This window comes from Canis lupus, chromosome 8, assembly GCF_003254725.2.
Source record: "Canis lupus dingo isolate Sandy chromosome 8, ASM325472v2, whole genome shotgun sequence".
NCBI lineage: Eukaryota > Metazoa > Chordata > Mammalia > Carnivora > Canidae > Canis > Canis lupus.
The window spans coordinates 28,881,674-28,908,185 of NC_064250.1; the positions used below are offsets into that span (position 1 = coordinate 28,881,674).

The 26,512-nt window shown below is 34.1% G+C and overlaps 1 protein-coding gene across 1 annotated transcript in view; it reads left to right on the forward strand.

The window, feature by feature from the left end:
• The window catches only part of GPR137C (G protein-coupled receptor 137C), a 65,156-nt gene that overhangs the window by 24,130 nt on the left and 14,514 nt on the right, over nt 1–26,512 (forward strand). The window contains exons 2-3 of the mRNA XM_025443222.3: nt 13,739–13,782; nt 15,479–15,707. Coding sequence (XP_025299007.1) covers nt 13,739–13,782; nt 15,479–15,707 — 273 coding nt within the window. The remainder of the gene's footprint in view (nt 1–13,738; nt 13,783–15,478; nt 15,708–26,512) is intronic.

The window sequence follows — 26,512 nt, forward strand, 5'->3', positions numbered from 1 at the left end:
ATTTTAAGAATATTTGTTCTTCTAATCTATGAGTGTGGAATGTCTATTTCTTTGTGTTGTCTTGAATTTCTTTCATCAGTGTTTTATAGTTTATACAGTAGAGGTCTTCCACCTCTTTGGTTAGAGTTATTCCTAGGTACTTTATCATTTTTGGTCCAATAGTAAATGAGATTGTTTTCTTAATTTCTCTTCCTGCTGCCTCATTATTGGTGGCTAGAAGTGCAACAGATTTCTGTACCTTGATTTTGTATTCCACAACTTTACTGAATTCGTTTATCAGTTTTAGCAGTTTTTTGGTGTAGTCTTCAGGCTTTCTATATAGAGCATCATGTCATCTGCAAATAGTGAAAGTCTTACTTTTTCCCTACCAATTTGGATGCCTTTTATTTCTTTTGGTTGTCTGATTGTTGTAGCTAGGACTTCTAGTACTATGTTGAATAAAAGTGATGAGATTGAACATTTTTGTCTTGCTCCTGACCTTAGAGGAAAAGCTCTGTTTTTCTCCATTAATGATGATGTTAACTGTGAGTTTTTCATATATGGCCTTTATTGTGTTGAGGTATATTCCCTCTAAACCTAATTTGTTGAGAGTTTTTATCATGAATGGATGTTATACTTTGTCAAATGCTTTTTCTGCATCTATTGAAATGATATATGGTTCTTACATTTTCCCTTATTGATATAATGTTCTTATTGAAACCCAGGAATAAATCCCACTTGATCGTGATGAATGATTTTTCTAATGTGTCATTGGATTCAGTTTGCTAGTATTTTATTGAGAATTTTTGCATCTAAGCTCATTAGGGATATTGACCAGTAGTTTTCTTTTTTTGTGTGATGTCTTTATCTGGTTTTGGTATCAGGGTAATGCTAGCCTCGTAGAATGAATTTAGAAGTTGTCCTTCCTTTTCTGTTTTTTTGGAATAGTTTGAGAAGAATAGTTATTAATTCTTCTTTAATTTATTAGTAGAATTTACCTAGGAAGCTATCCGGTGCTGGGCTTTTGTTTGTTGGGAGTTTTTGATTACAGATTTAATTTCTTTGCTGGTTATCTGTTCAAATTTTCTGTTTCTTCCTGTTTTGGTTTTGGTAGTTTATATGTTTCTATGAATTTATCCATTTCTTCCAGGCTGTCAAATTTCTTAGCATATTTTTTTAATAATATGCTCTTATAATTGTCTGCATTTTTTTTGGTTGCTATTTCTCCTCTCTTGTTTGTAATTTTATTTATTTCATTTTTTTTCTTTTCCTAATAAGTCTGGCTAGAAGTTTGTCAATTTTATTGATTCTTTTTTTCCTAAAGAAACAGCTCCTGGGATCCCTGGGTGGTGCAGCGGTTTAGTGCCTGCCTTTGGCCCAGGGCGCGATCCTGGAGACCCGGGATCGAATCCCACGTCGGGCTCCCAGTGCATGGAGCCTGCTTCTCCCTCTGCCTGTGTCTCTGCCTCTCTCTCTCTCTGTGTGACTATCATAAATAAATAAAAATTAAAAAAAAAATCTTAAAAAAAAAAAAAAGAAACAGCTCCTGATTTCATTGATTTGTTCTTTGGTTTTTTAGTTTCTATATCATTTATTTCCACTCTAATCTTTATTTTTCCCTTGCTTCTGCTAGTTTTATATTTGTTGTTCTTTTTCTAGTTCCATAGGTCTAAGTTTGGGTTATTTGGGATTTTTCTTGTTTCTTAAAGTAGTCTTGTATTATTATAAATTTCCCTCTTAGAACCACTTTTTCTGCATCCCAAAGGCTTTGAACCATCATATTTTCATTTTTATTTGTTCCTATACACTTTTTTATTTCTTCTCTTATTTCCTAGTTCACCAATTCATTGTTTAGTAGCATGTTATTTAACGTCCATATATTTGTAGTCTTTCCAGACTTTTTCTTTTGGCTGACTCTTCTAATTTCATAGCGTTATGGTCAGAAAAGATGCATAGTATGTCTTTAGTCTTCTTGAATTTGTTGAGGCTTGTTTTGTGAACTAATATGTGATCTATTCTGGAGAATGTACCATTTGCACTTGAAAAGAATATGTATAGTAGACTTTTAGAATGGAACGTTCTGAATATATCTGTTAAATCCATCTGTTCCAGTCTGTGATTCAAAGCTATTGTTTCCTTATTGATTTTCTATTTAGATAATCTATCCATCGATGTTAGTGGTATGTTAAAGTCCCCTACTATTATTGTATTAAAATCAGATTTGTTCCTTCATGTTTGTTATTAACTGTTTTATGTATTTGGGTGCTCATATGTTGAGGGCATAAATATTTACAATTGTCATATCTTCTTATTGGATCATCTATTTATTATTATATAGTGCCTTTGTCTCTTGTTGCAGTCTTTGTTTTAAAGTCTAGTGTGTCTCGGACACCTGGGAAACTCAGTTAAGCATCTGCCTTTGGTTCAGGTCATAATCCCAGGGTCCTGGCATTATGTCAGGCTCTCTGCTCATCAAGGAGTCTGCTTCTCCCTTTCCATCTGCCCCTCTCCTCCACTCGTGCACTCTCTCTCAAATAAATAAAATCTTTTTTTTTTTTTTAAACTTTTTTTTTTTTTAATTTTTATTTATTTATGATAGTCACAGAGAGAGAGAGAGAAAGGCAGAGACACAGGCAGAGGGAGAAGCAGGCTCCATGCACCGGGAGCCTGACGTGGGATTCGATCCCGGGTCTCCAGGATCGCGCCCTGGGCCAAAGGCAGGCGCTAAACCACTGCGCCACCCAGGGATCCCAAATAAATAAAATCTTAAAAGAAAAAGTTATTAGTATCCTAAGAGACAAAAAGATATTATATCCTATGTATCCTAGAAAGAACAAGCTACGGTAAAGAAAAAATACTTTGAAGGTTAAAAGAAAGAGTTCTTAAAAATGAAATATAGGCATTGAAAGAGAACATCTGAAAGAAGTCCATCAATTCAATTTATAACTAGAGGAGCTAAAGCCTCATTTTTTTTTTTAATGCGAGCAATAGCAACGGTAAGGTTGAAAATGGTGCACTACTCTTCATGGGAACTTAAGCAATTGAGATGGAAACTATGAATAGCTAGGTCTGTGAAAGTAATCTACATAGATGGATATTTATGTCTATCTATTCACCATGGAGAAGAGATTATATTCACCATAATTCATTTTTGCATCAATTCTGAATTTTCCAATAAAGTATACATTTGAAAATTCCAATGAAAACTCCAATAAAGTTTTTTTTTTCTTTTTTTTAAGATTTTATTTATTTATTCATGAGAGACACAGAGAGAGAGAGAGAGAGAGGCAGAAGGAGAAGAAGGCTCCACGCAGGGAGCCCTACGCGGGACTCAATCCGGGGTCCCCAGGATCACACCCTGGGCTGCAGGCGGCGCCAAATCACTGCGCCACCGGGGTTGCCCTCCAATAAAGTTTCTATTTGAAGTTAACAAAAGTGGAAAAATCAACTTGACAAAAAGAAATTCTATAAAAATCATTCGTTCTGTAAGGATTTCAGTACCTACCATTTCGAAGCAACATAGTTACACATGCAATGAAAAACAATAAATAACATATAGTTCCAGTTTAACTCTTCCTCAAATCTTGGGATACCTTCACTAATTAAACTTACATTAGATAACATTCACAAATAAAACGTATTTGTCATACTCTGATCTTTCTTCCCTTTATTTGAGGAGGAGAGACAAAACATGGAGTTGACATTTTAAAATGGAAAAACAATTTCAGATAACTTATTAGTATTTTAAGGGGCACCTAGGTGGCTCAGTCAGTTAAGTGTCTGCCTTCAGCTCAAATTGTGATCTCAGGATTCTAGGATCGAGCCCTCCATCTGGCTCCTTGCTCAATAGAGAACCTGCTTCTTCCTCTTCCTCTGCCCCACCCCTCGAACATGCTTTCTCTTCCTCTGTCTCAAATAAATAAAATCTTTTTTAAAAATAGGTTAAAAAAAATTTTTAAGTTTTTATTTACTCATGATAGACAGAGAGAGAGAGAGAGGCAGAGACACAGGCAGAGGGAGAAGCAGGCTCCACACCGGGAGCCCGACGTGGAACTCGATCCCGGGACCCCAGGATCAGGCCCTGGGCCAAAGGCAGGCACTGAACCGCTGAGCCACCAGGGATCCCCAGGTTAAAATTTTTTTAATAGGATCAGCCCAGGTGGCTCAGCAGTTTAGCACCACCTTCAGCCCAGGGCCTGATCCTGGAGACCCAGGATCAAGTTCCATGACGGGCTCCCTGCATGGAGCCTGCTTCTCCCTCTGCCTGTGTCACTGCCTCTCTCTCTGTATCTCTCATAAATAAATAAATAAAATCTTTAAAAAATAAAATAAAATAAAAAATTTTAATAAAAGTATGCTGATAACAGTATTTTAAATATTTATTAATTCAAAAATTCTAAATATTTTTTTCTGAATTAAGGGCCACTATTTTGTGGGAGAAAGATGGGTTATATGATGAAAAACATTTGATACACACCAACCCATATAATTCTTCAGACTTTTTAAAAATTATATTTAAATTCAATTAACATATAGTATTTTATTAGTTTCAGAGGTAAAGTTCAGTGATTCATCAGTTGCATATAACACCCAGTGTTCATTACATCACATGCCCTCCTTAATGCCCATCACCCAGTTACCCCATCCCCTCACCCCATTCCCACAACCCTCAATTAATTTCCTTTAGTTAAGAGTCTCTTGTGGTTTGTTTCCCTCTCTGACTCCATCTTATTTTATTTTTCCCTCCCTTCCCCTATGATCCTCTGTTTTGTTTCGTAAATACCACATATGAATGAAATCATATGATAATTTGTCTTTCTCTGATTGATTTATTTCAATTAGCATAATACCGTCAAGTTCCATTCATGTCATTGCAAATGGTAAGATTTCTTTTTTTGATGACTGAGTGATATTCCATTGTAATTCTTCATACCTTCGTAATAAAAAAACAATATCCTTCTATAAATGGCCCATTTATTTAGTTTTTCTGATATTAAGAAACACCTAGGAAGAAGATATGACCCCTCTGTCATAAATTGACATCAGCAAGGTACTTAGATGTATGTTATTTACTATTCTAAACTTCAAAAAAATCTACGTAAAGTACATGTTTATTATGTTTCATGAACTTCCCTTCACTATCTTAACAAATAATATATAATTGCTTGACTTTTTTATATTACTAATTTCTTTTTTACTCAAGATCACATTTTATTAGCTATATTTATAAATACTTGGAATCTACTCAGATCATTGTTTTTAACCTTATTATACTCTCAGTGTGACTTAAGCACCTGGTTGAATCTATGATGCATTGTAACATATTCTGCATATCTCAGCTGATAGCTGACCTTTAATTCTTTCCTTATTCTGCTCAACTCCGTCTCATGCCCATTATTTATCCCTGTATATGATCTGTAATCTTATTACACTTCCCACCCTCTTCCCATTCTGTTCTTCATTTGAAACTTTTAAATGCCTTCACTAAAATCTAGCTTTTTCCAGATCACACTTTGTATATAAGGATAAGCTCCCCCCATCTCAATTTTGGGAAGAACAATCAGCCTATATTATGTTTCCCAGTACTACCTACTGATATTGTACTATCATCATCCCTGAAATCCATGCCATCTGATTAGGTCATCATTGGCTATAATAATAACTTCCACTTTCCTGGATGAATCAGCTTTTCTTTCTTCTGGCCTGGTCTACTGTTATATAGATCTTCTTTCAAAGCCGATATTGATAATCCATCCAATGTGTCTCAATTCAATGGCTTCTTAGAGCCCTAAAACCCTCCCCTTCTATTTGAGCCACCCAACAGCAAGGCCACACCTTGGGTCGACTATTGCAAAAGAAGCAGGGCAGCCCAGGTGGCTCCGCGGTTTAGCGCCATCTTTAGCGCTGCCTTTAGCCCAGGGCCTGATCCTGGAGTCCCGGGATCAAATCCCACTTCAGCCTCCCTGCATGGAGCCTGCTTCTCCCTCTGCCTGTCTCTCTCTCTTTCTGTGTGTGTCTCTCATGAATAAATAAATAAAATCTTTAAAAAAAAAAAAAAAAGAAAAAGAAAAAGGAGCAAGTCTTTCTAACCAGTCTTTCTAACCTCTTTTCCCTTAAACATCTTGGAATCATCCTTTTATCTGTTTTTCACCCTCATACTAACTTTTGATTACTTTACCACTTCTGTTTTCTCTACTCCGTTTTCTTCCTTGTGATGTCTTTTGTACTTAGAACCTATGGTCAATCTAGTATTCCCCTTCTTTGCTTTATGCTGTGACAATATAGTTTACTCACCCACTTTTTCTTTCTCTATGATAGTTTTACATCTTACAGGTTTAAATTATTACATGAAAAATGAAATCTAGTTATTTGAACTTTTTATAACGGCATCCATTTTTTTTCCTATTAGGTTGTTTCAATTTTAAAATTAGGAAATCTTGCAGACTGTATCCACTGTCAACTACCTGACTTTAGCTGGACCTATATTCTTCTCAATATATTCCTTTATAACCCTTCTGTTCATGTGTTCCAAATGTTTTCCATATTATAAGTGCTTAAATCTAACATCCCTTCCCAGGATATGACCTTGCCTCCTACTTTACTAGAAAAAAATAGAATCCATCTGCCCAATTCTCTCATCTATCTTCTCTATATCAAAATGATTATATCCATGCTACATCCAAATTTCTGATTTTAACAGAGCTGGTTTATAGATTATTCTAAATTTTCTCTGCAGACTTCCTACTTTTTCAAGTGTCTCTTCTAACCTCTTGACTCAAAAGTATGTTTTCCTTTTCAGGGCTAACCAACTTCTTTTAGAGCCTTCTTTAACAATTGAACTCTCCCTTCCTCTCCCCTGCTCTCCATTTATCATTTCACTATCTCTAGTTTATCTCTGGCCAGCAGATTATTAAATCAGAAACTGAAAAGTCTGAGACTTTACCTTACTTGAAGCTAACAGATTAGCTTGCCACAGTTATATATACATATACTGACAGAAAACGCAAGGCCCATGGGTCAGAGAAAAAGACCATTTATTACTCATGGCAAAAACAACAACCAAAGTAATATCTTGCATCAGGTCATTAGCCCCAATTCCCACATGGTTAACACAGTAAGGGCCTGATGTTATTTGTGCCTGCAGCAAGGTATGTTACAGAGGAAGAACCCTGAAATGAAAGGAGGCGGACAGTCAGATCTTATCTTTACTCTGGAAAGTAAACAAGGAAGGATAGGAAGACCATCACCTGCCCTCACACCTGAATATCTCCAGAGAGGGAGATATTCTCTATTCTTCTAGTCAGGAAACAAATCTTCCCTCTGGACTTAAGGTAGACACCATCTCTATTTCAAGGATGTTTGCTATGCAAAGCCCTTTGCTCAGAAGACCTATACCATGCAGAAATATGTAATATTCATAGAGAAATATTTCTCAACATAGATTTTCCCAGGTTTCCCTTAACTTCAAATATATCTCATATGGCCTCTTCCCACTGTCTTAACTCTATTAATTCATCGTACTTTTTATTCTATTATTCCACTGAAAACCATTTTCTCCAAGGTACCCATGACATACTGGTAACTCAACCAAATGGTCTTTTTCTTAATCATTCTTGACTTTTTGTGGAATTTAACAAAGATTATACTTGCTTTCTATTACCTCTAAACTGCTATGCAGGGGCGCCTGGCTGGCTCAGCAGTTGAGCGTCTGCCTTCAGCTCAGGGCATAATCCTGGAGACCTGGGATCGAGTCCTGCATCAGGCTCCCTGCATGGAGCTTGCTTCTCCCTCTGCTTCTGCCTGTGTCTCTGCCTCTGTGTGTCTCTCATGAATAAATAAATAAAATTTTAAAAAATAAAAAATAAACTGCTATGCAGTTTTCTATGACTGTCTCCTTTGCCTATCTCTTTTCTTCCCTCTTTGTGATTTTTCATTCTGACATTAGATGTGAACATATCACAGGGTGACTTTCTATTCCAAATTGTTCTCTCAAATGTCTTCTAGTTGAAGTTTCAGTTGTCACTTCTGTAGGTGATTGTACTTCCTTCTTATATTCCCAGTCACCTAACTTCTCAAAATTTCTGCCTATATGTAATAAATTTTAAACCTAAGAATCAATTCCACAATCTGACTTTTTGAAATTTTTGTCAGTGGGGCACTCATTCTATCAATTCTTTACTATTTTTTTAAGAATGAATGTATTCGTATGCATAGCAATCTACATGCATCTCCAAAGAATCATGGTGAGTGAAAAAATCCAATTCCAAAAGGTTATATACTGTATAATTCCATTTATATGACATTCTTTTCTTTTTTATCCAGTATAACTATGTACAGTGTTATCCTGGTTTCAAGTGTACAATGTAGTGATTCAACAATTCTGTACATTACTCACTACTCATTACAATAAGTGTACTCTTATATTTCATCCATCCTTCCACTCACCTTCCCTCTGGCAACCACTAATTTGTTCTCTGTATTTTCTCTGAGAGTCTTTTTTTGTTTGTTTCTTTTTTTCTTTGTTCATTTGTTTTGTTTCTTAGATTCCACAGTGAGTGAAATGGTATTTGTCTTTCTCTGAAACATTTCACTTAGCTGAATACCCTCTAGATCCATCCATGTTATTGCAAATGGCAAGATTTCATTGTTTTCTATGGCAGAGTAATTTTCCATTATATACATATACCACATCTTCTTTATCCATTCATCTATCAATGGATCCTTGGGTTGATTCCATGTCTTGGCTATCGTAAATAATGCTACAGTAAACATAGAAGTGCATATATCTTTTAATATTAGTGTTTTCATATTCTTTGGATAAATACCCAGTAATGACATTACTAGATCATATGGTAATTCTACTTTTATTTATTTTTTTTACTTTTAATTTTTTGAGGAACATCCATCCTGATTTCCATAGTGGCCATACCAGTTTGCATTCCCACCAATGTTGCACAAAGGGTTCCTTTTATCCCACATCTCACCAAGATTTGTTGTTTCTTGTGGTTTTGATTTTAGGCATTCTGACAGGTGCAAGGTGATACCTCATTGTGATTTCGATTTGCATTTCCCTAATGGATGAGTGATGTTGAGCATCTTTTCATGTGTATGTTGGCCATCTGTGTGTGTTCTTTGGAGAAATGTCTTTTCATGTCTTCTGTTCATTTTTAATTAGATTATTTGGTTTTGCTGGTGTTGAGTTGTAGAAGTTCATATATTGGATGTATCAATTGCAAATGTCTTCTTCCATTCAGTAGATTGCCTTTTTGTTTTGTTGATGGTTTCATTTGTTATACAGAAGCTTTTTATTTTGATGTGGTCTCAATAGTTTATTTTTGCTTTTGTTTCCCTTGTCTGAGGAGATACAGCTAGAAAAATGTAGCTATGGCTAATGTCAGAGAAATTACTACCTGTGCTTTCTTCTGGGATTTTTATGTTTTCAGGTCCTCACATTTAAGTCTTTAGATTCATAACCTGAAAAGGTGGTTGAGTAGACTCACTCAAATTCAACAGTATTTATTAACTAGAGTTCTTCCCACCATTCTAATCCATTTTCACCACTTTACCTAAGAAATCACTCAAACATAAAATCGTATTACAGAATTTGTGGGAGTTAAAGACTAATTCTTTAGCCTTTTTCTACAAGGCTTCCGTGACTGAGCAACTGCTTGCCCCTCCAATTTCAACTTGTGTTGTATTTCACATATCAGAATACTTGCTTTAACCTAAACCCACTGCTCATTTATTCCAACATTTTCTGAAAACTTACTATGAACCAAGCATTATGCTAGGCACTGGAGCTATAAATATGAGTAAGTTATGGTCTCTCTTAAGAGGGAAATAAAAATGTAAATAAATGCCATAAAATGTGACTAGTAAAGCAAGGATACAGAGTGGTGTTTCTTTTCCTAAGTCACTTAAGGTGACAGTATAAGAGATGACACTTGAGTAAAGTCTTGAAGGATGAGTTGGAATTTGTTATATGACCCAGAAAGCTGATTTCAGGTAAAGTAAAAACACACGGGAAAGCACAGAGTTGTGAAACTGAATCCCTTATTTGAAGAGTTGTAAATAATCCAAAATGACCAGACCATGAGATTGAAGATGGGATAAAAAGATGAAGTAATGGGAAGGTAGGGTGGGATGATGAAAGACCTGTTATGTCGAAAGGAGTGTGAGCTTTGTCCTGGAACAGTATCAGATTTACTTTTTAAAATGAAAATGCTCCATTTTAAGAAATATATATTCAGACAATAGATGCCAAAACAAATGGATGAAAGTTTGAATAACAGAAGATATTTATATTGTAAATATTTCTCCATGTGGTACTCATTACAATGAGAAAAATGCTAACTTAGTGGAGAAACTTGGTAGACACTACCTTAACCAATTGCTCAAAGTATCACAAGAATGGGACAAATCAACACCATGAAACTCCTGATGTAATTCACTGAGAAGAACATAGCACCATCATTTCTGTGGTATTCCTACCAAAATGCATATCCTGAATCTAATTATGAAAAAACAGACAAATTCAAACTGAGAAGCATCTACAAAATCACTGTAAATACAAAGGGAAAAACTGAAAATTAAAGGAGGTTATATTCACAAATTAGCACATAATCCTGGTATTTTTTCCTCCCATAAATGGCATTATTGGAACAAAAGGCGAAATCTAAATAAGGTCTGGAAATTAGATAATAGTATTATATCAATATTCAATTTTATAATTTTTGTAATTATATTGTAGTCACATAAGAGAATTTTATTTTTTAAGGAAGTATACATTGAATTACATATTTAGGGTTAAAGAAGCAACACACATACATACAATTTACTGTCAAATGATTTTTTTAATCATATAAAAACAAGTTCATGTGTAGAATATATTGTTTATAGCAGCATTACTCACAATACCAAAAAGGTGGAAGCTACTCAAGTGTCCATTGATGGAAGAACAGATAAGCAAAATATGATGTATACATACAGTGGAATCTTATTCAGCTTTAAAAGAAAAGGAAAATGTGACATGAGTTATAACATGGATGAACTTTGACGACATTATGCTAAGTGATATAAGCCAATCACAAAAGAACAATTATTGTATGATTCCCGTTATATGAGGTTACTAGAATAGTCAAATTCACAGACAGAAGGTAGAATGGTGGTTGTCAGGTGCTGGAGGAGGGAGGAATTAGGAGTTATTGTTTAATGAATACAGAGTTTTAGTTTAGGAGGATGAAAAAGTTCTGGAGATGGATGATAATGACGGTGTACACAACAATGTGAATATACTTTATGAAGTTTAACTATACACTTAAAAATGGTTAAATGGGGGGCACCTGGGTAGCATAGTTGGTTAAGCACCTGACTCTTGGTTTCATTCCAGGTCATGTTCTCAGGGTCATGAGATTTCCCATGTTGGACTCCAAGCTCAGCATAGAGTGTTTAAGTTTCTCTCTCCCTCTCTCACTGTGCTGCCCTTTCTCTCCCCCTCTCTCTCTATAAAATAAATATGTAAGGTTTTTTTTTAATGATTAAAGGGTGCCTGGGTGCCTCAGTCAGTTAAGTATCTGCCTTTGGCTCAGGTCATAATCTCAAGGCCCCAGGATTGGCTGTCAGGCCTCCTGCTCAGCTGGAAGTCTGCTTCTCCCTCTCCTTTTGCCCCTCCCTCCTGCACATGCATGCACACACATGCACAGAGGCACATGCACACTCTCAAATGAATAAAAAAATATATTTTAAAAATGGTTAAGTGAAAAAAATAAAAATGGTTAAGTGGTGAGTTTTGTGTTATACATATTTTAGTACAATTTATAAAATAAGAATAATTAAAATTAAATGTAGACAGGTGAGAATAAAGAAAAAGTAGTAAAATGAACCCTTACCTTCTAAAGATATAAACGGAGTAAAGAATGGAAGCAGAGAGACCAAATAAAAAGGTGTTGTAATATGTACCTTAGTAGTGGAGACAGAGAAAATGGATATATCTGAGAATGATTAGGAAATTAATAGGATAATATTTTAGATGCCTGTATCACATCTAGCTTCTGGGTAACCAAAATACACAGATATGGGTACATGCATAAGCTACTATCTTTGCCTGAGCATTTACCTAACACCAAATTTACCTAATTTGCCCTTCATAACTTGGTTCTGGCTTAAATGTGATTTCCTGAGAAGTCCCCCCTGACTACACAGTCTTTCCCCTTTCTCCTTACCTCACACCATTTCTTGGACTGAATTAGTCTTTCTCCCTTCTTAGATGAGGTGATAGCATCTTTTGCATTGATACCACAAAGTATCAGAATAAGTGGTTTATCTATTTCTTCAGTACACTGAGCTTCTTGGGAGTAGAAAGTTACTATATTTATGAATCCACAGCACCTTTCATAATGTATGCTCAATAAAAGCTTGAATAAAATTAGTAAGTTATTGAGTACTTATACTATTTTTCTTTATACTGTTTTATACTTGACTCTTTCCATGCCCCCAAAGTTAATACCTTATCTAAATAGTCCTATAACTAGTCTTTTTACTCCTCTCCTTGCCCAAATTTCCTCTGTACTAGCCTGTGCATTGATGCCAGATTAATGAAATTTCATATTTTGGAGTGTCTACATAAAAAACTTCAGTATTGGGGATCCCTGGGTGGCTCAGCGGTTTAGAGCCTGCATTTGGTCCAGGGCGTGATCCTGGAGTCCCAGAATCAAGTCCCACATCGGGCTTCCTGCATGCACCCTGCTTCTCTCTCTGCCTGTGTCCCTGCCTCTCTCTCTCTCTCTCTCTCTCTCTCTCTCTCTCTCTCTCTTTCTCTCTGTGTCTCTTGTGAATGAATAAATAAATAAAATCTTTAAACAAGCAAACAAACGTCAGTGTCTTCTCATTATCTAAATAAATAAAGTCCAAATTCACTAGTAAGAAATTAAGACCTTCCACACTATGCTCTCAGAATTTACCATGTTCATTTTATTCAACAAGTATTTGAGAACTTACCCTTTGCAAGGCTTTGTGAAGGAAGAAAGTTTACTAAATATATATGCTCATTATCTTTGTGTTCATTTTTTTTGGTCCCTTGTTTCCTTTTACTACTTCATTTCATCTTAGGGAAAAATAATCTTTTTTTAATAAATTTATTTTTTGTTGGTGTTCAATTTGCCAACATACAAAATAACACCCAGTGCTCATCCTGTCAAGTGCCCCCCTCAGTGCCCATCACCCATTCACCCCCACCCCCCACCCTCCTCCCCTTCCACCACCCCTAGTTCGTTTCCCAGAGTTAGGAGTCTTTATGTTCTGTCTCCCTTTCTGATATTTCCTACCCTTTTCTTCCTTCCCTTCTATTCCCTTGAAAAATAATCTTTGAAGAACATTCAGCCATATTCATTTTTAAGTAAGTAGTTCCATTTTAAGACAAAATGTAAGTAATATAATGAAGTTTAGGTGGTAAGCTATCCAGCACAATGTCTGGCTCATAATAAAAGTTCAATAAATGTTTCATTTATTCTGCTTAAAATTTTAAAGATAGAAATTTAAATTTAAGACTATAACAAAGAAAGTTATTACTGACTTAAGCCTTTGGAAACCTGCTTGTTTTGCTTCATGGTAGTTCAGATGTTAATATTTGAATTTACTGATCTAATGTTATTTGGAACATATTATTTGTAGTTGTATCACTTGAAACACAAAGTCAAAACAAGTTTATGAATACTATATTACAAGTGTTTTTTCAAAACCTTTTTCTATACTTTCTTTATAGGTTATATGTAAAGTCAGATGTGCCACTGAACTTGACAAACACAAGTAAGTTTCATGAGTAGCAAGATCTAATTTTTTTCACAATAGACTTCTCAAGGTAGAAGGGCATGGTAGTTGAAGGTGCTGTAGTAGTTTTATAGGAAGTCCAGTAGTTAGATTAGCACATGGGAAATGAATTGAGTAACCACAGTTCTCCTCCTTCAGCCATATTGCTGCTTAACACCTTCTTTTGCTGCTCTGCTACTGTGCTGCTTTAGATGTGAGATATAGTTTCATAGGGCCCACACATACTAAAGTTAGATTTTACTGTTTGGGGCAAGCATGTATAGAATAGTTCCATGAATTAAGGAATGTTTCAGTACTGATTAACCTCAAAAATGAGAATGCTAAGCTGGGGAGTCAGAAATTTGGGTTTCAGACCAATTCTCCCACTAACTTGTTGACCGTGCAACTCATTTAGCCTCTCTAAATCTTGGACTCCCCTGGTTATATGAATAACTTCAAGGTCCCTTTTGGGTTTTAAATTACATATTATTACTTATGTAATCTGAAGAGAATATTAAGATATAAACTTCACCAACTAAAATCTTTATACTTTGTACACTTAACAAAGATTGCTTGTTATAGATTACACATTACCTTCAATTAACCTCTTATAAACTATTTCCAAAGGTCGACAACATTTTATGATTTCCACTCTTGAAAGTGACCCAAAATAGAAGATATGAGGATGCCAAATAAATTTCTGGCTCATATTAATTTAGGTTATAAACATATTTGAACTGGGAATAGATAGCTGTTACAGCTACTTAATACAAATATCTACAGCTTACCTGAAAGGTAAGATCACTTTATGCAGTGATCTCATTTTTCTTAGGGAGCTACAGTTAAGGCATTTCATTTTCAGAGTTGCTCTGTATGCATAGTAAGTATAACTTTATAAGAAGCTGAGGTATCAATGAGGTGCTTGAAACTCTACATATACTGTACCTATGTTCTTCTTTGGTGATGTTTGAAAGTAATGGTTACTATGGATAGTCAGAAGATCATAAAAGTTGAACATTATTTAAAACACATTTCCCTTAACCTCTTAAAACTAATGTTAGTGATCAATTTAAATTTAGATAGAGTTTATTAATTTTCCAAGCAGATTATAAAAGCCTGGTAATTCTTAGAATGGAAAGGTAAATGAACATATGTTTAGTAGTTATAAAAATGAAAAGTAGGGATGCCTGACTGGGTGGCTCAGCGGTTGAGCATCTGCCTTTGGCTTAGGACATGATCCTGTGGTCTGGGGATTGAGTCCCACATCGGGCTCCTTGCATGGAGCCTGCTTCTCCCTCTGCCTCTGTCTCTGCTTCTCTCTCTCTGTTTCTCATGAATAAATAAATAAAATCTTTTTTTAAAAAATGAAAAGTACAGGATTACTTTAATTAGTATTAAAATAATCTTATATTATTCTTCCTGGCATGGACAACTAAGTTCAAGTCCACATGTGATTATCCTTAAATTAATGTTTTAAAACCTAATGCCATTTTTAAATTGCTTAGATATTAATTCCATAATAGCAAAGATATCCCAAGTAACTCTGAGTCATTATTAAATTTGTATTTAAATGAAATTATAAAGATTTTAAACTGAAGGTATTATTATTGTATCTGAAGTAACACACTAATTCAGAATTAAATCTAGTCTCTCATTAGTATATAAACATCTAATAAATTTATTTTTTTTCTTTCAGAATTCTGTTGCATTTGGGCTTTATATTGGCAAGCCTTCTTTTTTTAGTGGTGAACTTGACTTGTGCAATGTTAGTCCACGGAGATGTCCCAGAAAATCAGTTGAAATGGACTGTGTTTGTTCGAGCATTAATTAATGATAGTCTGTTTATTCTTTGTGCCATCTCTTTAGTTAGTTACATATGCAAAATTACAAAAATGTCATCAGCAAATGTCTACCTCGAATCAAAGGTAAGTATATTTCTTATATTTACACCTGAGAATCTAACTTCAAATCCTCATCCTGTGAAGCATATTTTAATGGAAAGCTTATGTTTTTTTAAAACATATTCTGAATGTAAGGTACATTTTTGAGTTTGAAAGAATGGTCACAAGACATTAAAAGGCATTCAAAACTTGGCCCTAAGTAATAGTTTTTTTAAAAGTTTGTATTGAACATACTGTTATTTTCTGTGACTTATATCCTCTGCATAGGAGGATAAATGAAAGAAACCAGGATTTACATGAATATATTATAAATGGTCTAATATATAAAGCCACACTAACAACTTAAGATTTCGTCAGTAAGGGTGGCAATATTGCCATTAAACAAATTTATCAGATTATGTCTACATACCTTTGGGTTAGCAGTGTTAAGGTATCATATGTCTAAGATGGTGTTTATTTGTATCAGGATTCAGAAAATGTTACTTCACCTCATAATATGAAGACACAATTATTTTGAAACAACTAATCATGTAATTAAATTTATAAATGCCTTGCTTCTGCCTTTCCTTATACTTTGGATCAGCAAACAGAGGCCAATGCTAACCTATTAACAAAGAACAATAGAAGTTTCTACAATCGATTGACCATGTTGTTGAGCAGTGAATCAGTCATCACAGTGATATATGGCACTAGGTGTGTGGTATAGATGTGTAGATTTGGGGGTGTGATTTATACACACACAAGCTTGCTTTAATTTGGTATCATTATCTATTCACAGAAGGTAAGCAAGATAGTGTCTTAAACAGAACAGTTCTCTGAAATATAGTTAGACTTCTGTATTGTCATCTCTCATATAATCCTAGTGAAGTAAGGTGCTTTAATTAAATGTATGGTAACCAACTTGTCCTTTAAATTTAGGAAGAGACTTTAATTTTATTTTTTAAACATGTGTCAGTAGAATGCAGGATAAATATAGAAATAGAAACAAAAATATATATACAGAGAGAGAGACTTTCAAACCTATTAATCTTACCTAGAAAATTATTTTATTCCATTTATGTTCTAAAAAGTTCCCAAAATGTAAATGTTTTTGCTAATTCTGGCTTCAGTGTAAGTGTTAAAAATGATAATGTCACTGTTACAGTATATAATCTTTGGTGTAGCAATAGCATCTCCACTTAATGTAATAATATCACCATAACATTCATACCTTGTGCTTATCTAGTGATAAACAGATAAATAGATGTGGTTGAATTTAAAAGGCTTCCTCTCTGGATATCTAACAACTTTTAAAGTTTTGGTTTATTTGCTTTGAAATAGATATTTCTGTGAATATAGTAAAGTTTCCAATCTAAAAGGAAAATCTAATCTGATAACTCCTCCAGAATTATTTTAAACATCTTCCCCTATCATATAAAAGGTATTGACTTTTTTATTAGTATAATTGTAGAAGTCTTACATTTAAAAAGTGTGTGGATTCAGAATTCTCTAGGAACATTACAGAGAGACATGCTTAAAACATACTTCAATTTTAAAGGTAAACATAATATGAAACACTAGATTATTTGTATGACATTGTACTATTATGTAGTTCTTGGTCTTCCTAACTAGGTTATAAAGTTATATATTCAAAGAGTACATCATCTTGCTTTCATGTTCTCCTAGTGAAATCACTAGGCCCATTTTTATTGTTTGACCTCTGTACAGGAATAGCCATTTCTTTCATTCAGTCGACAAATATAGGTTGAACACCTACCTCTTCCACGTTCAAACCAACTTTGCTTCCTACTGTCCCTAAGAACATTTCCTTAAAGCTCAAACTTTGGTCTTCTGTTTTTCTTTTTATTCTTCATTCCTTCTTAATGAGATCTTCCATGATTTGTTTCAATTAAATCTTACCTACCTTATTTCTAAATGGCATACAATATTCTTTCCTGTCTCTATATCCTTAGGCTGTTTCATTTTCCAGAAATGTCTCTCCTCTACCCGGGGCTCTATACCTGTTGCCATCATCTTAACCAAACTTTGAAGGCATAACTCTAATGTTTCCCCTTTTAATGAACTTAATTTGATTCCTTCCTCCTTGCTTCCAAAATAAAATTTAGAAATAACTATCTGAATTCTCTATAAAAAACTTATTTTTATTCAGTTAGCAGCTAGCACAGTGCTGTGTATTAGTTCTCTTTTTCAAAGTAGCAACTCTAACAAGGTTTTTAAATATTAGTTATCAATTTTGAGGATCCCTGGGTTGCTCAGTGGTTTGGCGCCTGCCTTTGGCCCAGGGTGTGATCCTGGAGTCCCGGGATCGAGTCCCGCGTGGGGCTCCCTGCATGGAACCTGCTTCTCCCTCTGCCTGTGTCTCTGCCTCTGTTTCTCTCTGTGTGTCTCTTATGAATAAATGAATAAAATCTTTAAAAAATATATTAGTTGTCAATTTTAATAGTTTATTTCTTCTCTTTAATTTTTAAATTTTCTTACATATTTAAGGTTTTTACTTTGTTCTTTGTCTATGTTCTTATATAGATACATAATTTATTATTTTGTAAACTAATAAGATATTTACAGCAATATGTTTTCTCTAGTACTGCTTTGGCAGCTTTCCATAATCATGTTATATTGTACCAACATTCTTATTTAACAAAAACAAAGAAAACATTCTGTTTCAATTTCAGTCATGACTCCAACATTACATATTTACACATCAATGTGAATTAGATATTGTCTTTAAATATAGGGTCTTCCTTCAACTTATTTTGGTGGAAAGTCTAAAATTCAGACATCTAATCCTATTCAGGTCCCCTGACCTTCCTGAGAAGTTATCAGTTTTACCCTCTGTTTGACTGTCTATGCATATAAATCTGGCCTACTACACAATATAGAATTTCTGTACTCCAGGTTCTTGAAATAAACTCTCAACTGTTAAATTCAAAAGCTTCATTCCAGAAAGGTTACCTGAAGAAATGTCTAGTCTTTCCATCTCCCTATCTATTCTACATTTTATCTTTAGTCCAGTCCAGACGTTTTATACTTAAGATTACATTGTACCATGGATAGAATTAATTGTCTGTTCTAACCTATACTTTGACATCATGCTTTGGCCTGTACTAAGAAATATGTAAGAAACATTTATCTTGAAAGCCACTATTGTGTAATGTTCTTGAGGATATTGTCTACACAGTGTTGTGCAGAAAATATCTTTTTCTCCAGTTCAGTACCAGGTAAAACAATATTGATTAAATCCTTCTTTTCTCTGGCCACTATGCCATTCAGAAGCAAATATGTGGCTCACCTCTATATCAATCATAGATGACCTTATGATATCCACTTTGGGTTCTGGCTCTATCTCTAGTTATATTTCATTTTTTTATTCCCCATCACCATCACACACATACATATTCCTGTATATTTTTTTATTTTGTATTCTTCTCTGTAACTACTTCAAATTCTCCTTGGTGAATGAGGGTGGTATAAATAAAAAATATGATATTGTCTTATATCTTTGGATATGTTTATATCTTTTTTCAGATATATTAATTTTAATTAATTTGGAAAGGCCTTAGTGAGAGACAATGTATCATAGTGATGAAGAGCCGGAAACCTGAGATCAAAGAAATAAGACCATAAATCTCATCTCCTGTTTACTGGCTATGTGGCATTAGACAAGTAACAGTATCTCTAAGCTTCACTCAGCTGATCTGTAAAATGAAAATAATGATAGTGTTGATCTGATAGGTTATATAGAGTTTTTAGGTATGTAGTTTTAGATATATATACTGTACAGTATAGATATATATAGTATATCTAAATATTAGATATATTTAGATATAGTATATCTTAAAACTCTATGCTATTAGAGTAAGAATAGTATCTTCTAATTAATCTAAGGATTAAGTGAAATTTTATGTAAGGCATTAGTATAATGCCTAGCATTTGAGAAATGCTTATAAATATTAGCTATTATGATCTAACATGTACTAAGGAATGGTAATGTACTTTTGGGAAGTTCTTGAATATCTGAAATTGTTGGCAAAATTTATCTAGAGAGAGGTCCTATATACGTAATCAATCCTCAAAAGGAACAGAGATCCAGAAAAAAATAAGAATCATTGAAGAAATGAATTTCTCTTTAAATATTTAATTTTAATTTTAATGTGACTCCACCTAATTTATGTACCATTCCACACAGATTTTGATAAGGGTTGAAGTCTAACAGGTTACATGTTATCTAATTTTTAACTAGCTTCCCTTTCAAATTTTTAGAACAAATACTACTGAAATTATGTAATGGCATTTTTAATCATAGGTATTTTTGTTCTGAAATGTGCTGTATCTTTTATTACAACTTTTTTCTTTATTTGCATGGTCATGAAATATGATGCTATCTTAACTTTTTATCTATTGCAAACATTTTAAGTGTGTCTCATTAGTTTAAACAAGATAGAGTTGTTGGGTCTTTTTTTTTTTTTTTTTTTTTTACAAATCCTTTATATGGTAAACAGTTAATATTTATTGACATGATTGTGTGTTAGTATTGGTCTCCCATTAGGTTTTTTTATTGCTGTTTTCTTTGCCTTCATTTCTATGATTTCTGTGCTACATTTGAATTTATTTAATTTTTGTCAGAATTATAACTTAACATTATTAAATTATTATTTATCATTAAAATGCATAATGATGGGGCTCCTAGGTGGGACAGTTGGTTTAATGTCCAGCTCTTTATTTTGGCTCAGGTTGTGATCTTAGGGTGATGAGATCGAGCCCTCATTGGGCTCTGGGCTCCAGGCTCTGGGCTTTGGGCTCAGGGTGGAGTCTACTTAAGACTCTCTCCCTCTTGACTCCTGGACGGCTCAGCGGTTGAGCGTCTGCCTTCAGCTTAGGGCATGATCCCAGTGTCCCGGGATCAAGTCCCAAATGGGGCTTCCTGAATGAAGCCTGCTTCTCCCTCTGCCTATGTTTCTGCCTCTCTCTCTCTCTCTCTCTCTCTCTCTCTCATGAATAAATGGATAAAATCTTAAAAAAAAAAAAGACTCTCTCTCTCTCCATTTATCCCTGCCCCCAGATTGCACTCATGCTCTCTCTCTCAAATAAATCTTCTAAAAAATAAATAAAATGCATACTGATAAAATTATTTTTATTCTAATATTCCTTTCCATTTCAGAAAAATAAGAATATTTATAATAACATAGAACATAAAAAAAGAACATAGAACATATACCATTTTTAATGGACAAAATAACTTACCAGCACAAAAATTTTTAAACTAATGTTGAGGGATCCCTGGGTGGCTCAGCGGTTTAGCGCCTGCCTTTGGCCCAGGGCGCGGTCCTGAAGTCCCAGGATCGAGTCCCGAGTCAGGCTCCCGGCATGGAGCCTGCTTCTCCCTCCTCCCGTGTCTCTGCCTCTCTCTCTCTCTCTCTGTCTATCATAAATAAATAAATAAATCTTTAAATCTTTAAATAAATAAATAAATAAACTAATGTTGATGTTTACTCCCTGTAATGACAGGTTGGTATTATCTGTATAAAAGACCACTCAAAGACAAGGTGGGAATAAAAGTTAAGCTTTTAGGTTTATATCTCTGGTCAGGGATATGCTCAATATTATATCTAGGTAAGAGTGTAAAAGGAATCATTGTCTGATACTTAATATCAGATCAGCTTATCTCCCAGCCCAGCCAGCCATTTGCAAATAATGGATTCTCTCTCTCTCTCTCCTGAATTCCTAAGTTTTAATTACTATGTAAACCTTTCTGTCCAATGTTCACTCAACCCTTTATGCATATTAATTTAATATATTGGAATAGAAAACAGCATCAACATCTTGCAGAGACACAGTGACTTTCGATTTCACTGATATTTCTGATCTTTCATACAGACGAACTGATCCTCTAAGACCAAAGCAGTGGTTTGTGGTAATTTAAGCCATAAAGAAATAGTCTAAAATACTATGAGTGTCTTTCTTCCACCATCCTGAAATATGATTTAACCCAAATTTGGGGAGCACGATGGCAGAGAAATAGAGGCTGCACCATCCTTTGTAATAGATATGATTACCACCTTCCCAATATTTTGCTCTAATTTCTCTCCTGAATTATAAGGATTTACTCTATCATCTTAAGATGAGGCACTTCTTTACTTTACTCCCTTCATTTTTCCAGTTCTTTTATACCCCAAGTCTTACTTCCTATTATGTTACTTCCACCACATACTTGTCCCATTTTTAAAAATCCATAGGAGCCAGAGATCTAATTTCATGGTCTTTGCAACATGAAACTATTTTTGAAACTCTTCAGAGTTTATAATCATCAAAATTCACTTGACCCTTGAACAACAAAGGGATTGGGGGCACTACCCACTGCACGGTTTAAAATCCATGTGCAAATGGGTGCCTGGGTGGCTCAGTTGGTTAAGTGGCTGACTCTTGATTTTGGTTCAGGTCATGATCTCAGGGTCCTGGGATTGAACCCCATGTAGGGGATCCATGCTCAGCGAGGAATCTGCTTGAGATTCTCTCTCCCTCTCCCTCTGCCTCTTCCTCCACTCATTGTATCTTTCAAATAAATAAATAAATCTTTTTTAAAAATTAAAATCCACATATAATTTTGGCTCCCCCAAAACATCTTCTAATATCATTGTATTTTTTAAGTATAGTGGACACACTGACTCCCCCAAAACTTAACTATTAATAACCTACTATTGAGTAGAAGCCTTACCAATAATATAAACAGTTAAACACATACTTTGTATATGTATTATATACTGCTATAATAAAGTAAACTAGAGGGGGAAATGTTATTAAGAAAATCATAAGGAAGGGGTGCCCACGTGGCTCAGTTGTTTAACTGTCTTTGGCTCAGGTCATTATCCTGGGGTCCTGGGATTAAGCACCAAATCGGGCCTCCTTGCTCAGCAGGAAGTCTGCTTCTCTTGCTCCCTCTGACCCTCCCCCTTGCTTGTGCTCTCACTTGTGTGCACGCTCTCTCTCTCTCTCTCTCTCAAATAAATAAATAATCTTTTTAAAAAATCACAAGGAAGAGAAAATATATTTACAATACTATATAATATTAAAACAAAAAAATCTGTGTTTAAGTAGACCCATACAGTTCAAACCTGTTGTTCAAGGATCAACTGTATATTTTTTTCAACTGTATATTTTTTAATTTACTAATTGCTATTCCTTTGTTTTCTTATTGTTGATGCTTAGTTTGGTATTTTAATTTCAAAATGGAAATAGCATTTGTGAGATGATTTCAAAAAAATATATGTAGGATTTTGCTTCTGGTAATGACTTAGAAGCTTCTATTGGACAAACCTTCCACAGATAGCAGTGATAAATTCTGGACAAAATATAAAAAGCACTGAAGGCACTGGAGAACAACCACTTAGAAGAAGGAAATGACACTGAGTAAGTTTCCTGTTTTTTACAGCTTCTAGCCTGAGGGAAGTTCTCATCCATGGGGCAGCCAAAACTTGAAGAGAAAACCTCTGTTTTACTTGCCTGAAGAATCAGAAGACAAAATTCAAGTAATTACCACATATGGAAAGTGAGTGGGGAATTTCAGGAAGAAGACAGCCAGAGAGAGGAAGACACAAATTTTGATGATAAATTCAGCCTAATTATAATCTAATACCTAAACTACACATTAGCAGGACAGAATTCAAGAGCCACAGTTAAGGATATTTCAGCTCTCCATGCTTAGGGGTAGTTTGGTATTTGAGTCTAGCAAAGTTAATTTTTGCTTAAAAAAAAAAAAAAGAAAAGAAAAATAAGTACTTTCAGAAGAGTATAACAGAATCCAGACTCTTTAAAATACATCATTCACAAGGTCCAGAATACAATTCAAGGTTATTGGGTATATGAGGAAACAGGAAAAATACAACTCATGCTCAAAAAGCAATCATTGGAGGCAATCTCCCTTCCAGATGACTTAGATGTTCACCATATCAGACAGAGATTTTATAGTATGCTTAAATATGCTCAAGGAAAATATGCTTTGATAAATAAGTCAATAGAAATCTTAGGAGAAATAAAAACTATTAAAAGAAATTGAAGAATTAAGAAGCACAATATTTAAAATTAAAAAGTCATCAGTTGGGCTTAACAGCAGATAGGAGATGAAAGAAGAAAAAGTCAATGAACTTAAAACAACAAAGTATCCAATTTGAAAAACAGAGGAGGGTGAGGGGAAGATGATAATAAAATGAACAGAATCTCAGGACCTAAGTATGTGTTAGGGGAATCCCCAAAGGAAAAGAGAAAATGACATTGGAAAAAATATTTGAAGAAATAATGATTGAAATTTTCCGCTTTTGATGAAAGACATAAATTTACAATTTTATGAAGTTCAGCAACCCCAATCAGGATAAATATAAAGAAAATATTAAAAAAGAAAGAAAAAAAAGAAAGAAAAAGAAAAGAAAGAAAAAAAAAGAAAGAAAAAGAAAAGAAAGAAAAGAAAAGAAAAGAAAAGAAAAGAAAAAAAAGATCATTGCCTAGGTTCATTATAATCAAAGTGCTTAAAACCAAAAATAAAAAGTAAATCTTGAGAACAGAGAAAACTGACACATAGATAAAAGAACATTGATTCAAATGATCAACTACTTCTCATCAGAAATAAAGGAGGCCAGAAGATGTGGAAACATCTTTTACATGCTGAAGGAAAAATGTGGTTAACTCTGAAATCTATATCCAATCAAAATATAAAGAATATAAATCAATCAAATCCAATCAAAATATAGAGAATATAAAGAATGATGAAAAATAAAAGCATCTTCCAATAGAACTAAGAGGGTTAGTTACCAACAGACCTGAATTACAAGAAATGTTAAGAAAATTCTACAGACTGAAGGGAAATAAAGTCAGCTTGAATTTCATCTGTCCAGGAAGGAATGAAGAACACAGGAAATAGTAAATATGTGGGTAAATATAATTTCTTAATTTCTAAAAAAGAAATATGACTGGGCAAAGCAAAACTTATAATGTGAGGCTTACATATGTACATATATAATTCTCTATATAGTATATATAACAACCATAGCAACTACAGAATAAAGGACAGGCAATAAATGCATCCATATGGTTGCAAATTTCTTACATTTTCTGTCAGGTGGTATGATATTAACAGACTGTGAAAAGTTAAGGATATATCTTATCATCTCTAGAGTAGTAGTTCTCAAACTTTGTGATCTCAAGACCCCATTACAACCCTGAAAATTATTGAGAACCCCAAAGAGCTATTGTTTACATAAATTATATCTACTTATATATACATTGTTAGAAATAAAAATTGAGAAATTCAAAAAATATTTGTTTATTCACTTAAAATAACAATAATAAATCCAGTATAGCATGTTTTTATGAAAAATAATTGTATTTTCCAAATCAAAATAAATTAGAAGATCAACATTGTTTTACATTTTGCAGATATCTTTAATTTCTGACTTAATGGAAGACAGTTGGATTTTCATGTTTGCTTCTGCATTCAATCTGTTGTGGTATGTCCTTTAGGTTGAAGTATATGAAGAAAATCCTCACACATATATGTAGTTGAAAAATGGAGGAGAATTTTAATAACCTTTTCAGATAATTGTGATATTCTTCTTTAATACTATACCAAAAATCTGAAGTGGAGGTTTCTTGAAGGTTAGTTGCCATGTGAAATCTAAAACCATATTAGTGAACTTTCTGTACTACCATTTGTCTCTCTTGCTGTTTGAAAGATGGTGTAGCATCGTGCATTGATCATTGGAAGATACTGGTCACAGATTTTCAAAATGATGATACATTTCATTGAATATTCTAATTCATGTTTGTTAATATCACCTCCAACCTCATCAGAAAGGTGTTTAAGTTTTCAGAAGCTGCCATCCCAGTCTTATCATGAACATAAGTGCTTACAAGTTTTCAAAAATTCTAATTTTAATTTGAAATATATATTTCACCATTGTCAATAGTGTCATATATTTTCCTTGAAGTGACAGACTCATTTCATTTATTTTCAAAAGAATATATATCCAGTAACCAAGTGTGAATAACCATTGTTTGTCTTTCATAGTTGTCTGTTAAGTAAAAAATGGTGTTCTGAGGAAAAAAATGGCTACTTCGGCTCACAAGTCAAACAACCACATAAGTGCTTTTACTCAAGACAGCCACAATACCTCAGCATGCAGTAGAATTGCTTTAAGTGTATGTCTCATCTCATCACACAGAATGTTAAATAGACACAAACTCTGGGGTTGGTAATTAAAATTTTCAGTGCTTCATCAAGGATATTCTTAAGTGAAACTTTTTTTTTTTTTTAACTGGGAATGTGACGCAGTAAAGAATACTACACAATTTGGTATCACTGCTTTGATTTGTGCTAAGGCCCAGAAGTTTTAGTTACCATTGCTTTTGCACCATTAGTGAACATATCAACACAAATGACCCACAATAAACAATCAGAAGAGTTTTCAACACTTAGGATATTTCAATCACTTATCTTTCTTCTCCAGATTGCCCTAAAAGAATATCTTCCTGAATGATTAGCTGGTCCTGACACCAAATGAATATGAACAAAATTAGTCCTGCTACATCAGGTTCATTTATTTGTAAGACAAAAATATAAATCTGTAGACAAAATATTAGACTCTTTGTTTTCAGTTAAATCTTTAAATCAGTGAATTTCTGTATTATTGGAAAATGGCAATGTCATAATTTCCTGAATGGACTTCCCATCCAGTAGGCATTCAGCAATGTCAGCTGTGTAAGAATTTACTGGTTTCTCAGCTACTGTGTGTGCTTCATTAGCCAATGTAGTATAATAATGTAGCCTGTGAAATGTTTGAATG